General features: G+C 34.6%; 1 protein-coding gene across 1 annotated transcript in view; it reads left to right on the forward strand.

Moving 5' to 3' along the window:
• The window catches only part of SCUBE2 (signal peptide, CUB domain and EGF like domain containing 2), a 246,157-nt gene that overhangs the window by 79,400 nt on the left and 147,306 nt on the right, over nt 1-19,451 (forward strand). Inside the window, exon 5 of the mRNA XM_053720602.1 lies at nt 14,070-14,195. Within this exon, the coding sequence (XP_053576577.1) occupies nt 14,070-14,195 (126 nt within the window). The remainder of the gene's footprint in view (nt 1-14,069; nt 14,196-19,451) is intronic.

Genomic DNA, 19,451 nt, shown 5'->3' on the forward strand with positions numbered 1-19,451 from the left:
TGTGTTCTACATGTATGAGGTGTATATATTGTGTGTTCTACATATATAAGGTGTATATATTGTGTGTTCTACATGTATAAGGGTATATATTGTGTGTTCTACATGTATAAGGGTATATATTGTGTGTTCTACATGTATAAGGTGTATATATTGTGTGTTCTACATGTATAAGGGTATATATTGTGTGTTCTACAGGTATGAGGTGTATATATTGTGTGTTCTACATGTATAAGGGTATATATTGTGTGTTCTACATGTATAAGGGTATATATTGTGTGTTCTACATGTATAAGGTGTATATATTGTGTGTTCTACATGTATAAGGGTATATATTGTGTGTTCTACAGGTATGAGGTGTATATATTGTGTGTTCTACATGTATAAGGTGTATACATTGTGTGTTCTACATGTATAAGGTGTATATATTGTGTATTCTACATGTATGAGGTGTATATATTGTGTGTTCTACATGTACAAGGTGTATATATTGTGTGTTCTACATGTATAAGGGTATATATTGTGTGTTCTACATGTATGAGGTGTATATATTGTGTGTTCTACATGTATAAGGTGTATATATTGTGTGTTCTACATGTATAAGGGTCTATATTGTGTGTTCTACATGTATGAGGTGTATATATTGTGTGTTCTACATGTATGAGGTGTATATATTGTGTGTTCTACATGTATAAGGTGTATATATTGTTTGTTCTACATGTATAAGGTGTATATATTGTGTGTTCTACATGTATAAGGTGTATATATTGTGTGTTCTACAGGTATGAGGTGTATATATTGTGTGTTCTACATGTATAAGGTGTATATATTGTGTGTTCTACATGTATAAGGGGTATATATTGTGTGTTCTACATGTATAAGGTGTATATATTGTGTGTTCTACAGGTATGAGGTGTATATATTGTGTGTTCTACATGTATAAGGTGTATATATTGTGTGTTCTACATGTATGAGGTGTATATATTGTGTGTTCTACATGTATAAGGGTATATATTGTGTGTTCTACATGTATAAGGTGTATATATTGTGTGTTCTACATGTATAAGGGGTATATATTGTGTGTTCTACATGTATAAGGTGCATATATTGTGTGCTCTACATGTATGAGGTGTATATATTGTGTGTTCTACATGTATGAGGTGTATATATTGTGTGTTCTGCATGTATAAGGGTATATATTGTGTGTTCTACATGTATGAGGTGTATATATTGTGTGTTCTACAGGTATGAGGTGTATATATTGTGTGTTCTACAGGTATGAGGTGTATATATTGTGTGTTCTACATGTATAAGGGTATATATTGTGTGTTCTACATGTATAAGGGTATATATTGTGTGTTCTACATGTATAAGGGTATATATTGTGTTCTACATGCATAAGGGTATATATTGTGTGTTCTACATGCATAAGGGTATATATTGTGTGTTCTACATGTATAAGGGTATATATTGTGTGTTCTACATGTATAAGGGTATATATTGTGTGTTCTACATGTATAAGGGTATATATTGTGTGTTCTACATGTATAAGGGTATATATTGTGTGTTCTACATGTATAAGGGTATATATTGTGTGTTCTACATGTATAAGGGTATATATTGTGTGTTCTACATGTATAAGGGTATATATTGTGTGTTCTACATGTATAAGGTGTATATATTGTGTGCTCTACATGCATAAGGTGTGTATATATTGTGTGTTCTACATGTATAAATGTATATATTGTGTGTTCTACATGTATAAGGGTATATATTGTGTGTTCTACATGTATAAGGTGTATATATTGTGTGTTCTTCATGTATAAGGGTATATATTGTGTGTTCTACATGTATAAGGTTATATATTGTGTGTTCTACATGTATAAGGTGTATATATTGTGTGTTCTACATGTATAAGGTGTATATATTGTGTGTTCTACATGTATAAGGTGTATATATTGTGTGTTCTACATGTATAAGGGTATATATTGTGTGTTCTACATGTATAAGAGTATATATTGTGTGTTCTACATGTATAAGGGTATATATTGTGTGTTCTACATGTATAAGGTGTATATATTGTGTGTTCTACATGTATAAGGGTATATATTGTGTGTTCTACATGTATAAGGGGTATATATTGTGTGTTCTACATGTATAAGGTGTATATATTGTGTGTTCTACATGTATAAGGTGTATATATTGTGTGTTCTAGAGGTATAAGGGTATATATTGTGTGTTCTACATGTATAAGGGGTATATATTGTGTGTTCTACATGGATAAGGTGTATATATTGTGTGTTCTACATGGATAAGGGTATATATTGTGTGTTCTACATGTATAAGGTGTATATATTGTGTGTTCTACATGTATAAGGGGTATATATTGTGTGTTCTACATGTATAAGGTGTATATATTGTGTGTTCTACATGTATAAGGTGTATATATTGTGTGTTCTACATGTATAAGGTGTATATATTGTGTGTTCTATATGTATAAGGGTATATATTGTGTGTTCTACATGTATAAGGGTATATATTGTGTGTTCTACATGTATAAGGGTATATATTGTGTGTTCTACATGTATAAGGGGTATATATTGTGTGTTCTACATGTATAAGGTGTATATATTGTGTGTTCTACATGGATAATGTGTATATATTGTGTGTTCTACATGTATAAGGGGTATATATTGTGTGTTCTACATGTATAAGGTGTATATATTGTGTGTTCTACATGTATAAGGTGTATATATTGTGTGTTCTACATGTATAGTAGCCAAGGCTCTCCTCCTTAACCCCCTTATGGGACTGTTGCTCCAATATTAAAGCACATTGGACTCATGTACTAGTATTCCCTTGCTGAACTATGATTCACATGTTAATGAAAAGAATATTTGTTTTTCATGGGTCCAATAGTCGCCGTTTATGGTTCATAGCTGATATTTCCCTTTGTGTTTGGAATATACAGTAGGTTTTGGGCCCAATAGAGACCTTTACTTTTCAGTTAAGGTTATCTTTCCTTAAAGTTTTAGATATGCTTCAGTGATGGTATAATATGAAAAAGTTTAAAGGACCAGTAAATACAGTATATTTGCATAAACAACAAATGCACAATAAAAAGACAATGCAATAGCACTTAGTCTTAAAAAGACAGTCTACACCAGAATTTTTATTGTTTTAAAAGATAGATAATCCCTTTATTACCCAATCCCCAGTTTTCATAACCAACACAGTTATATTAATATACTTTTAACCTCTGTGATTATCTTGTATCTAAGCCTCTGCAAACTGCCCCTTTATTTCAGTTCTGTTGACAGACTTGCAGTTTAGCCAATCAGTGCCTGCTCCCAGCACAGTGTTATCTATATGAAATACGGGAACTAACACCCTCTAGTGGTGATAAACTGTTAAAATGCATTCTGAAAGAGGTGGCCTTCAAGGTCTAAGAAATTAGCATATGAACCTCCTAGGTTAAGCTTTCAACTAAGAATACCAAGAGAACAAAGCAAAATGGGTGATTAAAGTAAATTGGAAAATTGTTTAAAATGACATGCTCTATCTGAATCATGAAAGTTTATTTTGGCCTAGACTGTCCCTTTAACTTAAAATCAGTAGTAGATTTTTTTTTCTGTCAGATTTCAAAGTTATCTATATTCCCACTCCCCCCCTGTATCGTGTGATAGCCCTCAGCCAATCACACATGCATATACAGTCATGGCCAAAAATATTAGCACCCCTGCATTTCTGTCAGATAATGCACCACTTTGCCCAGAAATTGTTGCAATTACAGATGTTTAGGCATTCTCATGTTTATTTCTTTTGTTTGCATTGGCATGACACAAAAAAGTGGAGAGAAAAAAAGCCAAATCTGACACATTCCACTCAAAACTCCAAAAATGGACTGGACAAAATTATTGGCACCCTCATTTAATATTTGGTAGCACACCCCTTGTAAAAAATAACTGAAATCAATCGCTTCCTGTAACCATCTATGAGTTTCTTACACCTCTCTACTGGAATTTTGGACCACTCTTCTTTCGCAAACTGCTCCAGGTCTCTCAGATTGGAAGGGTTTCTTTTCCCAACTGCTGTTTTGAGATTTCTCCACAGGTGCTCTATGGGATTGAGATCTGGATTCATTGCTGGTCAGTTCAGTACTCTCCAGCGCTTTGTCCTAAATCATTTGTGGGTGCTTTTTGACCTGTGCTTTGGGTCTTTGTCCTGCTGTAAGACCCATGACCCATTTGTAATTGCAACTATTTTCTGGGTGAAGTGGTGCATTATCTGACAGAAATGCTAATATTTTGGGCCATGACTGTACGTATAGTCTGTGAATTCTTGCACATGCTCAGTAGGAGCTGGTGTCTCAAAAAGTGTAAATATAAAAAGACTGTTCACATTTTGTTAATGGAAGTAAATTGGAAAGCTGTTTAAAATTGCTGCTCTGTCTGAATCAGGAAAGTATAATTTTGACTTGAGTGTCCCTTTAATTTGCTTGATTTTTTTATGTGATTTTCTGGCATTATCTAAGCAGTTTCTCAAGCTTTTTAGTATGTATTGTGACAACATATTTATGTATGGACACAGTTATATATGATTTGCCTGTTCATTCACCTCAATAAAAATAAATAAATAAAAAATAATATAAATAAATAAAAAGTAGGAAGTGTGTATACCTGAAAATGGAATCTCAATATAATAGTCCGTTGTATACATCAATCAATGTTTCTTTCTAAAGTTAGTTTGTCTTCATATTTACATGCACAATGACAATAATTTTAAATGCAGCGTGTTTCGGAGCTCTGTGTAAATTACCCTGATACACACTATTTACAATAATAAAAATGTTGGCATGTTCTACTGTAATGTGTATAGCAACTGTCATGTATTGTTGCATGAATACAAACCGCATATTTTATAGAACGTTTCATTGAAATCAAACAGAATATGGGTCAATCACAAGGTCTCTTCTGTACTGTGAAGTGACATTAAATACTGGCATTTAAATCACTGGCAGATTTATAAGGTTAGCTGTAGAGAACAAAGACAAGTTTTATGATAGTTTAAGGGCAGAGATCACACAATGGTTAACCAATGGAAGAAAACAGTGACTGAGCTATCTTAGCTGGTGAAAATGAAGTCTAAAAAAAGTGTGAAGAGCTTGTTAACGTCCTAGAGACAACTGAAACAAGATGTCTTTATGAGCTTGTCTACAAGACTAAAAACAACAGAAAACCCAGCATGTCACATGACACCCTTCCTGCTCCTCAACGCTCCGGTTTCCTATCTGCAGTTTCTTTGTAACCCTAATCACCTTTTGTTTTATATGAAGAATGTTGAAGTATCATTTTCTTTTATTTTAATTAGAGGATTGTAAATAAAGAGCAAATGTGTGCAGTGTAGTAAGATATTAACCTGCTTATTGAACTAACATCCAAGTGCAAAAAGAAAATGCCCTAACATGTAAAAGCATTTTATCATTGCGCTGATGCTTACATATAACTGTGAGTTTGCAACATGGTTAAACATATAGTTAGTTAGCTCCAGAGCAGCAATTCACTGCTGGGAGATAGCTGAACACATCTGGCGAGCCAATGACAAAAGACATATGTAGACACCAATCAGCAGTTTATATAGGTATGCTTTTCAACAAAGGCCATTGGATAGCAGAAGTTAATTGATAAGCTTCTTAAGAATTCAATGCAATATCTGAACCATGAAAGTTTAATTTTGACTTGTATGTCCCTTTTAAAGGGACACTCAAGTCAAATAAAACTTTCATGGTTCAGACATTGCATTTAATTCTTAAGAGGCTTTTCAATTTACTTCCATTAACAAAATGTGCACAGTCTTTTTATATTTATACTTTTTGAGTCACCAGCAACTACTATGTGCAAGAAGTCATAGAATAGACATACATGCATTTGTGATTAGCTGATGGCTGTCACATGATACAGGGGGGAGTGGAAATAGACATAATTGACAGAAAAAAAAATACTACTCATTTTAAGTTTAAACTAAGTGCTATTGAATTGTCTTGTTATTGTGCCATTGTTGTTTATGCAAATCTGCTGTATTTACTTGTCCTTTAAGCCTTGGTAGAGAGACCATATATAATAATGTGCATACAATATTAACAAGACAAACTGTAATAGAGGAATAAAGGGTTGTATACCAGGCTAGTGATGAGCTGACATCCTTAAAAATCATAAGGATTAGCGTAAAATAATTTAAACAGGGCATAACATAAAAGGTGCAACTTCATTGACTATGGTAATTTCACAATAACACTCTAACATTTGAACTCACTATTGCCAATTCACAAACAGAAACACTATAACCTACCATCGTAAATTGTGACCTCTGGAATGTCTCCCTGTTTAATTGCTGAGATGATGAAACTCAGGTTTATGAGGATTATTTGATAGTTTTTCTGACATAATAGAAATTTTTAAGTTAATTTAATGGTGCTTTTTAAATGAATTTGGTCCTGATTTTTATGAGTGTGTGTGTATGTGTATATATATATATCTGAGGAAGGGGATACTTTGTCTCTGAAATGTCACTTTTTACAGTAAATAATTGTTTCAAAAAGACTAGAGAGTGCAAGTTTTTCTGCTGTATTCATACTATACTAATATATATATATATATATATATATATATATATATATATATATATATATATATATATATATATATATATACAGCTTTTAAGCTTAGCTATGGTTAGTACAGTGATTCAGAACCAATTCAGGAGATTCGCTCATTGCGAATAAAAAGATTTGGGTACTGTACCCTTGGAAGGTGATTTTCTTCTTTTTTGTTTTTGCAGATTACCCACATCTACAGGGAGTGCAGAATTATTAGGCAAGTTGTATTTTTGAGGATTAATTTTATTATTGAACAACAACCATGTTCTCAATGAACCCAAAAAACTCATTAATATCAAAGCTGAATAGTTTTGGAAGTAGTTTTTAGTTTGTTTTTAGTTATAGCTATTTTAGGGGGATATCTGTGTGTGCAGGTGACTATTACTGTGCATAATTATTAGGCAACTTAACAAAAAACAAATATACACCCATTTCAATTATTTATTTTTACCAGTGAAACCAATATAACATCTCAACATTCACAAATATACATTTCTGACATTCAAAAACAAAACAAAAACAAATCAGTGACCAATATAGCCACATTTCTTTGCAAGGACACTCAAAAGCCTGCCATCCATGGATTCTGTCAGTGTTTTGATCTGTTCACCATCAACATTGCGTGCAGCAGCAACCACAGCCTCCCAGGCACTGTTCAGAGAGGTGTACTGTTTTCCCTCCTTGTAAATCTCACATTTGATGATGGACCACAGGTTCTCAATGGGGTTCAGATCAGGTGAACAAGGAGGTTTTTTTGATGTGTAATTACTAGCAGACCAAATAAAAAGCTTTATAAAAAAACAAAAAACAAACAAACTCTGAAACATTTTTACCACAACTGATATACAGTGGCACCACTGCGGCAGCCTTTTCTATGATTGCAGTAAGTTACTAATATTCCGTTAATGTTTCTGTGCTTGTAATAGCAGAAAAGGTGGTGCTGTGCAGTTAAGTAATCTATTGAACCAACAGAGAGGAAGAGACCTCTCTAAGAGACTGCACGTACAGCACTCTGTGCCTGGACTTATAGTGGAGAAATTGGGAATTTAAAATATAACTTTTATTAAATATATTAAAATACAACACTCAATTAAAAACAACCTAATAGTGGTAGGCCACTTCCTTAATCCTCTGTAAGCCTTTGATATGTATAAGGTGCTTGGAAGGAAGTTGTTTAGGTAGGGGGTTATAAGTGTGACCTCTTAATTCAGTAGTATTACTGATAATAAAGGGTTGATCTTTATGTGTCAAATACACATATGTTTGGCTATTTAAATAAGTTGTTGATTTATGCTTGTAGGATTTAGGTAAATGTGAGTGATGTTCAGTGACCTCAGAAATATACCTACAAAGTACAGTTGTGAAATACCCTCTGTATGATAAATATCACTTCTGTTAAATCTTATTGTGGAGTATAGTTGATATAGATATTCAGAATAGATGTGGTTTCACGTGACAGAATATGAACCTGTATTGTTCTGGTTATGTCTTGAAACATTCAAATGGCTATTATATATCTCATTAGATCAACTTATTTCCACAGTTTTGTAGGTTTATTATCACCATAAATTGTTACAAACTCACTGAGGTTTTATATACAGTGTAAGTATAATTTAGATTTATTTATACTAGCTAGTCGTACGTCTATTATACCAGTAGTCTTATGTTTGGCATTGGGATTGTTACCCTATTGTCTTAGCGTCACTATCCCCTATATATAATTCTTATGGTTGTGTTATTCTTAAATAGGGGTTATATGTGTACCTTTCATTGGATCAAATCCAAATGCTAATACTGTGTACTTATGAATAGCTTAGTACACTTCTTGCACCTAATGTCTCAGCCAGTATGAGTATGCTGAATATTTGTAGCTATTAGATTAATAAGCTACATCACCTGTTACATTTGGCTGTTTGTTTTTCAGTAATAGAGGAACAAACTTGTATTGTAAATATGTAGCCGCAATATTGTGCCACTGTTTGCGATATTATCTTATGTTTGCCCCTCTTACTGTAATATTTTTTGTATCTTGTGTTCTCTCATATAGTAGTTTGATCTTTTCGTGTGATTCAGTGTCACACTAGAAATGCAGTATTGTGCTTTGTGTACATTACTTTAGAACCGGATACTTGTTTTCCTGAATTCATTTGTTGTGAGCCAAAAGTAAACTAGTTCTAACAAATTAGGTATATATGCACCTTCAGCTGGACTAGTATAGCTGTGGCGCTATTAAGGTACTAACTGGAAGGTATTTTATATAATAGCAAACGTTAGATAGATGCACCGGTAAACTACAGCTATCTGGCTATACGTATAACTAAGCTAGTCATTCCCCCAATATAATATTGTGAGGTTGCCACTTAAAAACGCTTAATAAATTGCCAATTGCGAGTAACCCTCTGTTATATCCAGATAGTTTTAAGGTCAAAATTATAACTGAGATAAACAATCCTAATAGTGACTGTTTGTCATATATTTAAGCTAGATGCGTAATACAAATTTTATCCCGCCTAAACAGGCCAACCACTATAGGTAAAGTTTTAAAAAATTAATAGAGCTCCCATCAGCTCTATAACCCCCTACTAAACTCTGAAACATGACTATTAAAATTAAAAAAAAAAATAGTTTTGCTTTTTTTTGTTTCATAATGACATGACAAGTACATACTTAATTCATCATACATGAAGGTGATCTGTGTTAACAACCAAGCTATCTGTGCTGTGTGCAATGTATCATCATTATATTTGTGTATAAATCATACAAACATAAAAACATACATTTCAATTCTAATTAGAACATTAAAGTGTTACATTCCCTATTTCAAGTTGGAATTTTATATCTGTGTGAAAAAATTCTGTAGTCTCTCTCTGTAATAAAAATATATATCTACTTGTAGAGGCTGTTTCTACCAGCGAGGCTGATTTTTAATCTTATACTCTGTTTCTGTCTGGTCAGCCTCTTATCCTAAATTATACAGCTTCATTTTAGTGAAATCAAATTACAGGGGGAATTAAGGGCCCTATTACTGTGGGAATTTACATGGGTCATATATGCTTAAAGGGATACAATTCCCACAATGTTCTTTCATGATTCAGGTAGAGCAGTCATTTTAAACAACTTTCTAATTTACTTACATTATCAATTTTTCTTTGTTCTCTTGCTATCTTCTGTTGAAAAGCAGGGACATAAGCTCAGGAGCGTGCACGTGTCTGGAGCACTATATGGCAGCAGTTTTGCAAGAATGTTATCCATATGCAAGCGCACTAGATGGCAGCACTATTACCTGTCATCCAGATGCTACCTAGGTATCTCTTCAACACAGAATATCATGTGAATGAAGTAAATTGGAAACTTTTATTTTATTAAATTGTATTCTCTGTCTGAATCACACACAAAAAACAGTGTTTCATATCCCTTTAAATATATTGCATTTTTACTACACATAAGTAAATATTTTATATTACAGTTACAAAGGGATAGAAGAATCAAAATAAAACCTGCATGATTTAGATAGAGCACACATTTTAAGACTCTTTTAAATTCACTTCTAATATCAATTTACTTTTGTTTTTCTTGGTTTCCTTTGTTAAAAAGAATATGTCCCTCAGCAGCAGCAATGCACTACTGAGTTTCGTATCCCTTTAAAGGGATAGTAAACCCAATTTTTTTTCTGTCATGAATTAGATAGAGCAGCAATTTTAAGCACCTTTCTAATTTACTCCTATTATTATTTTTTCTTCGTTCTCTTGGTATCTTTATTTGAAAAAGCAGGAATGTTAGCATAGGAGTGGGCCCATTTAGGTTCAGCACCTGGATAGCGTTTGCCGATTAGTGACTACATTTAGCCACCAATCAGCAAGCGCTAGCTAGGTGCTGAACCAAAGATGGGCCGGCTTGTAAGCTTATATTCCTGCTTTTTCAAAGAAAGATACTAAGAGAACGAAGAAAAATTGATAATAGGAGTAAATTAGAAAGTTGCTTAAAATTACTGCTCTATCTGAATTCTGAAAGAAAACAATTGGGTTTAGTATCCCTTTAATTAAACTAAAGCACTTCATCCCTGTTAAAGGCTTTTTCTTTTTTTCTAAATGGCTGCTTAATATTGTGTACAAACTACTGAGATGGGTTCTCAATGTTCTTGACATCTTGATACTTAATATAACATCTATCATCTTTTTTTTTTTCATTGCATTAGGAGCGTTTCATTTTACATTCAAAATTGAAGTTTTGCATTTAATAGATATTGACAATATTTCTGTAGAAGCTATCAAACGGTTTATCAGAAGTCAAGCAAAACAGATTTTTTTATTTTTTTTTAATTGAAACTTTAAACCAAAAAAATACAAGAACAAAACAAAAACAAACTGGTCAATCTATGCTTCCAAAACTCAAAGCATAAAACGTTCCATGCAAAACCATCTATGTTAGTACCGTACGCCATACAATTCAAGATATGTATCAAAAATATATTAAAGGGACATAAAACAAGTTGGGATAGAGACAAAATATATGTTCTTTCATTGCTTTACCTGCAAATTTATACTGCCTCGCCATTAAAGGGACAGTATACTGAAAAATAGTTTTTCGCTTAATGTGTTTACAATTGCTTTTTTCACCAACTGCAGAGAAAAAATGTATGAAAAATAGTTTTAAAGTTTTATTTGTGTATATTAAAGCTCTGATTTTGTGTTTTGAAGCCACAACCTAATAAAATGGGTTGAGCTTGTAGGTATAATCAGATCTCATTACTGTATCACATTGTGTACATATACCTGCTTCTTTGTCTTATATCTGTCTATAAAACAATCACAGTACTTGGAGAGAACAATGGAAAATCAACATTTTATTACCTTATCTCTGCTATATCCCACTGGGAGTGTAATTTCTTCTGCTGGCTGTGTTTACAAAGCTTATCTATAGCTTGGACCTGCGGCCACAAACTTTCAGAATAGGTGGGGATACCACTGGCTAAATCAACTTTTTCAAATGCCAATATAAGGGTAAAGGAGCTACTTGTAAACAATTCAATACACTCCAGCAGGTAAAGTGGATCATTGGGAACAAATTAAAGGGGAGAAATTTTTTGAGTAAACTGTCCCTTTAATCCTTTTTTTTTTTTAGTTTCTGAATTGTAAAGCTCTAACTCCTCCCACACATTTCCTTCTATGGCTGTATCTATATCTATTGTTGTTTTGGTAGAATACAAAAATGCATAGGGATTATCTGCTGGAGCATGCATAGAAGCTGTGAACTCAGTTGAAATACAATTCCTGTGTCTAAACACTGATAAGGGTGGAGTAGATTGCTCAAGACAGCTTAGCTATGTAATTCATTTTGCTTATTTTTGAAAATTATTATAAAATACTTGCCAGCAATTTTTAAACAATTTTTTTATGCAAACTATTTTTAATTAATTAGCCCTTTTAGGATATGCACAGATCTCAACCTGATTTATGTCCCCTTAAGTACCTCCAATTTTAAACAAGTTATACAATACTATATGATATTATCCTTCAATTCTGATTATTTATAATACGGGGAAAAAAAAAACCTCACCATTTATTCATTGTTTGTATTTATGTGATTATTGGGTGCAGCGTATTGATGTTCAAAAATAGATATTTTTATAAAGTATCTAGGAAACTTAGTATTAATGTATAGTATATAATGTTTGATACTTTTTGTAATATTAAATGTTTGTATTTAAATTCAGACACTGTCAAAATAATAATTTATCATGGAAAATCATCAATTTAAAACTTTGAAATAAAATACAATTATACAGTGTTCTCCAAGGATCTATTTAATGGCCACCACATTTGGCAGATTTTACTGGCTACAATATTAAACTAATTATTAAATGAAATATTTAATATTAAACATTTACATTTTTAAATCTTTGTTGTGCAAAGTATAATTAAATGAATGTATGTTAAATTATGCAATTCATTTGTGCATTGGATAGCTTAAGTAACATTTATAATTAATAGAAAAATTTGGGCTCTTGGACACTGCCCTCTCCTGGATCCACTCTTATCTCTCTAAATATCCTTTTCTGTCCCATTTGCTTGTGCCTCCTCCCTATTGCCTCTGTCAGTTGGAGAACCTCAAGGTTCTGTCATGGGTCCTCTACTCTTCTCTATCTATACTTCTTCACTGGGTAAACTTATAAGTAGCTATGGCATCAACTATCACCTCTATGCTGATGATCATCAGATCAACCTATCCACCCCCTCCCTCTCTCCTTCTGTCCTTTCCCACATCAGCGACTGCTTATCTGGCATTTCTTCCTGGGTGGCCTCTCACCACCTAAAAATCAACATGTCCAAGAATAAGCTCCTTCTAATCCCTCCCTCTAATTCTACTTCGGTTTCTAACTTTTCTACCACTGTTGGCGAAGGCACTATCTTCCCATCACCCCAAGTTCGATGCCTTATAGTTACACTTGACTCCAATCTGTCCTTCATACCCCACATCCAATTGCTCTCTTTATTCTGTTGCAACCACCTATGCAATGTCTCCAAAATTCGTCCGTTTCTGAGTGCTGAAACTACTAAACAGCTAATCCACTCCCTGGTAATTTCCAGACTTGACTACTGTAATAACCTACTAATTGGCCTCCCCCCCCCTTCAATCCATCCTTAATGCCTCTGCCAGGCTAATCCACCCCTTCGGACGCTCTATATTTGCTGCACCTCTCTGCAAGTCCCTTCACTAGCTCCCCATTCACAGCAGAAATAAATTCAAAATTCTCACCCTGACCTACAAAGCCTTTACCAACTCAGTCCCCTCTACCTGTCCTCAGTCATCAACAAATATACTCCAGACCGCCTCCCAAGATCAAACAATGACCTGCTCCTTGCATTTTCTACCATCACCTCCTCCCATGCTAGACTACAGGACTTCCCTTGTGCAGCACCAACCCTCTGGAATGCACTTCCTCAAACTGTCAGACTTTACCCTAACCTGTCCACCTTTAAACACTCCCTAAAGACCTTTTTGTTCAGGGAAGCCTATCGCCCAAATCAGTAACAAATGAATTCCACTTGCCTAATAGTTGCCCTCATCTAACTCCATACTAACATCATTATCACCTTGCAGTCCCAACTTCTTGTTTCTCACCCTCCTACCCATCTAGATTGTAAGTTCCCACGGGAATAGGGCCCTCAATTCCCCCTGTATTTGTTTGTTAAATGTTTGTCCGGTGTCTTATATTGTATTGTACTTTTTATCTTTGTACCCATGGACAGCGCTGCGGAATCTGCTAGTACTTTATAAATAAATAATAATATTATTGCAAAATATTTCACTGTCGCTTCCAACTGCTTAATAATTCCACTGGGCTGGTAAGATTCTTTGTGGAGAACACTGTTATTTTTATGTACAAAATAAATTAATTCCCATATTACTTTTTCAGAAGGATTAAGCTGCATGAACAAGGAGCATGGTTGTGCTCACATCTGCAGAGAGTCTCCTAAAGGTGGGGTGTCTTGTGACTGCAGACCTGGCTTTGAGCTTGCAAAGAACCAAAGAGACTGCATATGTAAGTATGGTAACTGAGACATAATCAGTTTATCAGCACTATGCATAGCTTAATAATGCGTTTATGTGGAATACAAGAAATAACAAAATATTATTATGTGTATAGTTGATTATTATTCTCACCACCATGACACATGTAATAATACTCCTACTTTGCCAATTATGTTTTGGTAGGTAAATGTAATAATATAAAGAAACACCCAGGGAAGAAATCCATAATTTTATGGTCCATTGTATATATTTTTTAATTTAAGAACAATAATAGGAAAAATACGTTGACCTACACTTAATAGCTCCAGTACCTCAATTAGCTTTTTCATGTTGACAATAAATCCCCTTTTAAGATGAGTGCTTGGGAAATGGCTATGTCCTAAGGGAAAGATGGTGAAATTTTAAATAAACAAATGTCTTTCATGGCAAGAACATGTTTCATCAGGTTTAAGAAGAAAGGTCAAAAGGGGAGAGTGGGTTTCATATTTCACAAATGTTTAGTTACCGTAATGAAGATCATTATAGAGATGGTTTGTAGAACTTTGAATACATTGTAGGGACACAACAGACATTTTCAGTACTCCACTCCTTCTAAAAATGTGTGCGGAATGTTACTGTCAAAACACTAATGCCATGTGATTCTCCAAAAGTAAACACTTAGCACTGAGAGCCAAGCTAATGAGGTACTTGTAGCATCCGTCACTGTAGAGCCTCTGATCTGACTTTCCTTTCACTCTTTGTCTAAATACTATGTAATTGTCACTCAGGGCATCAACACTTCAAAAAAAATAAAAATGCTGAAATACTTACCTCATTTTAATCCTGGCTTGGTGTTCCTGTTTTCTGGGGATACAAAAAATAAATATAAACCAATATTTTTAGAAAGACATCAACTATTTAATAATAGAGGTTTTATTTGAAGTTAGGGAGTAGAAAGATTAAAGAGTTAATTTGTGGCTTTGTTTTACAAAATTGGACGGTTGACTCCAATCCACTCACAGATATTCTAAAGAGAAACGAGTTACAAGAAATTAACATTGCTTGAGCTATATATGAGGCTGTTCTGAGGTATAAAGAGGAAGAGAGAGGTTCTCTGAGGAATTTATTAAGAGACCAGGACATCAGAAGCAATTTATTAAGGGACCAGGACGTCAGAAGAAATTTATTAAGGAACCAGGAAATCAGAAGAAATGTATTAAGGAACCAGGACATCAGAAGAAATTTATTAGGGAACCAGGACATCAGAAGAAATGTATTAAGGAACCAGGACGTCAGAAGGAATTTATTAAGGGGCCAGGACATCAGAAGGAATTTATTAAGGGACCAGGACATCGGAAATAATTCATTAAGGGACCAGGACATCAGAAGAAATGTATTAAGGGACCAGGACATCAGAAGAAATGTATTAAGGGACCAGGACATCAGAAGGGATTTATTAATGGACAAGGACATCAGAAGAAATGTATTGAGGGACCAGGACATCAGAAGGAATTTATTAAGGGACCAGGACATCAGAAGAAATGTATTAAGGAACCAGGACATCAGAAGAAATGTATTAACGGACCAGGACATCAGAAGAAATTTATTAAGGTACCAGGACGTCCAAAGAAATTTATTAAGGAACCAAGATGTCAGAAGGAATTTATTAAGGGACCAGGACATCAGAAGGAATTTATTAAGGGACCAGGACGTCAGAAGAAGTTTATTAAGGGACCAGGACATCGGAAGGAATTTATTAAGGGACCAGGACATCAGAAGGAATTTATTAAGGGACCAGAACATCAGAAGGAATGTATTAAGGGACCAGAACATCAGAAGGAATTTATTAAGGGACCAGGACATCAGAAGGAATTTATTAAGGGACCAGGACATCCGAAGGAATTTATTAAGGGACCAGGACATCAGAAGGAATTTATTAAGGGACCAGGACATCAGAAGAAATCTATTAAGAGACCAGGAAGTCAGAAGAAATGTATTAAGAGACCAGGAAGTCAGAAGAAATGTATTAAAGGACCAGGACATCAGAAGAAATGTATTAAAGGGACATGAAACCCAAATTTTTTCTTTCGTGATTTAGAAAGAGCAAGTCATTTTAAACAACTTTCTAATTTACTTCTATTATCTAATTTGCTTCATTCTCTTGATATCACTTGCTGAAAAGCATATCTAGATATGCTCAGTAGCTGCTGATTGGTTGCTGCACATAGAGGCCTTGTGTAATTGGCTCACACATGTGCATTGCTATTTCTTCAACAAAGGATATCTAAAGAATTGAGCAAATTAGATAATAGAAGTAAATTGGAAAGTTGTTTAAAATTACATGCCCTATCTGAATCATGAAAGTTTAATTTTGACTAGACTGTCCCTTTAAGGGACCAGGACATCAGTAGAAATGTATTAAGGGGCCAGGATGTCCGAAGAAATGTATTAAGATACCAGAACATCAGTTTCTTCTTTAAAAGAAAACTTAGAATTTTTAATGATTTTAAATGCATTTTACGTATTAAAAACGTGATCTTTTGTTGAAAGTGGCAAAGTCAGATGTGCCTAATATGCTGTCATTTGACCTTATATGTGTTCACCCATTTATTTTAAACACATTTCAAAATTTTGCAAAATTATATAAATAATATGTAGATACTAACTCCCCCCCGCCTTAAACATATATATCCTCAATCGAATAACACATGTTGGCGGGGATGCGGATATGAGGGCACACCTGTATATATCTGGTGGTAATGTGCTGCAATTGAGAAATACTGGATGGAAGTCCTATGGACAATGAACAGTATACTAGAAACTATCATGCCAAACAATCCACTTATTCTTCTACTACACAATCTCCCTTACATCAAACACGGGACCAAGGCTCCACTGATGGTACTGGTGCTGACTTGTGCTAAAAGCCAAATCACTAAAGACAGTCACACCTCCCACTAAGACTGAATGGGAAGGCAGTCACCATAACCCTACAACTGGAATGACTTGATTACTACAAGATAGACAAAATAGAAATATATGAACTTATGACGCATTTATGGAACAATAGACGCTAAAAGACTAAGTATGACCACATACTCACTTTACTTTAAACTCCAACAATACACATTTTATCTTTTTTTTTCTTCACTGTCCTCAGATCCACTGGGATACAGTGACATCATTGTAAGTTGTTTCTTAATCTCTTAACCTGTAAGTGATTGATATTACACAAACAGCAATGAACAATTTCTCATGCGCAACTGGACTCAATAGTTAGTTACATATGCACTCCCATAGAGCAAGAGGAGGAACCAAGAATTTTACTTGACAAAGTTATCTTTATTAAATAATAATAAAATTTCAACATGGGGAGAACTATATCTTTTTTTTCCAGGGATCTTGCTCGGCTCCATACACCTGTAAGGATTCCTTGGACGATACCTCAGAGATACGGGGCGCGTTATCCTAAATGTTGTTTTCTACTCCATGTCATTATTGTTATCAAAGTTTAATTGTTTGACATGCATTATAAAGCTGCATATTTCTTAATAAAGCAGTACTAAACACAGAAAAAATAATAATAATAATATGCAGTTAAACTCTCATGTCCAATTAAAAAAAAAAAATGCTGCACAAAAAACAAGGATACGAGTGAGTCTGCTCTGACATATTCTTATAGGGGGATATTTATCAAAGCCTCAACCGCAAATACACCCGAATTCCGCAGCGTAATTGTTGCAAGCTTGATCCGACCTAGTTATCAAAGTCTACAGACCAGCAAATGTGGAAATTTGTGACGTAACATACGATCCGCCGGGCTCAATCCGACGCAGATCGATGCTTACGTCATTACAGATGTTCCGAATACATATTCGGCTCTATCTGACACTTTTTCCCATTTATCAAATTTCTAACAGGTACGCTCGCGGCTATTCCGGCCCAGCGTACCTGGTTTTCAATCCGCCACCCTGGAGGCCGCGGATGCCATAGAAATCAATGGGAGTCTGAAAGTGGAAAAGCTTATGTTCGATGCTGCCAGATATCCCATTGATTTATATGGTTGAAAACAAGTTACTTTTACACCTAACACCCTAACATAAGCCCCGAGTCTAAACACCCCTAATCTGCCGCCTGAAATCACCACCTACATAATGTTATTAACCCTTATTCCGCCGCTCCCCGACATCGCCACAACCTAAATTAAGTTATTAACCCCTATCCCGCTGCTCCCGGACCCCGCCGCCACTAATCAAACGTATTAACCCCTAAACCCCTTGCCTTCCACATCACTACCACTAACTAAACCCTATTAACCCCTAAACCATCAGTCCCCCACATCGCCATAAACTAAATTAAGCTATTAACCCCTAAACCTAACAACCCGCTAACTTTAAATAAAATTACAACATCCCTATCTTAAAATAAATTTAAACTTGCCTGTAGAATTAAAATAAACTAATTTTAAATTATTAATTAACCTACCCTAACTATTATACTACAATTAAATTAAACTAGCAATTAAATAAACTAAATGACATATTAAAAAAACCTAACCCTACTAAAATTATTTAAATATACTATTAAACCTTATTACAAATGACTAAATTACCAAAAAAATAAACACTGTTACAAAAAATAAAAATCACTTAATTACGAAAAAAAAACATCCACATTATCAAAAATAAAAAAGAATTACACCTAAAAGAGCCCCCCCAATATAAAAAAACCCTAGCCTACAATAAACTACCAATGGCCCTTAAAAGGGCCTTTTGTGGGGCATTGCCCCAAAGAAATCAGCTCTTTTAACTGTAAAAAAATACAAACACCCCCAACAGTAAAACCCACCATCCAACCAACCAACCCCCCCCCAAATAAAAACCCTATCTAAAAAACCTAAGCTCCCCATTGCCCTGAAAAGGGCATTTGTATGGGCATTGCCCTAAAAGGGCATTTAGCTCTTTTACCTGCCTAGACCCTAATCTAAAAATAAAATCCACCCAAAAAAACCTTAAATAAACCTAACACTAACCCCCGATGATCCACTTACAGTTATTGAAGTCCCGCTTGAAGGATCCATCCAGCCGGCAAGAAGTCTTCATCCTGGCGGCCTCTTCGATCTTCATTTAGGCGGCAAGAAGTCTTCATCTGGGCGGCCTCTTCCATCTTCATCCAGAAGAAAAAGTCTTCATCCAGATGGCATCTTCTATCTTCATAGAAGCGGGTCCATCCTGAAGACATCCGGCGCGGAGCATCCTCTTCAATACAGTCTCCGCCGTAAACTGGA

Source organism: Bombina bombina, chromosome 7, assembly GCF_027579735.1.
Source record: "Bombina bombina isolate aBomBom1 chromosome 7, aBomBom1.pri, whole genome shotgun sequence".
Taxonomy (NCBI): domain Eukaryota; kingdom Metazoa; phylum Chordata; class Amphibia; order Anura; family Bombinatoridae; genus Bombina; species Bombina bombina.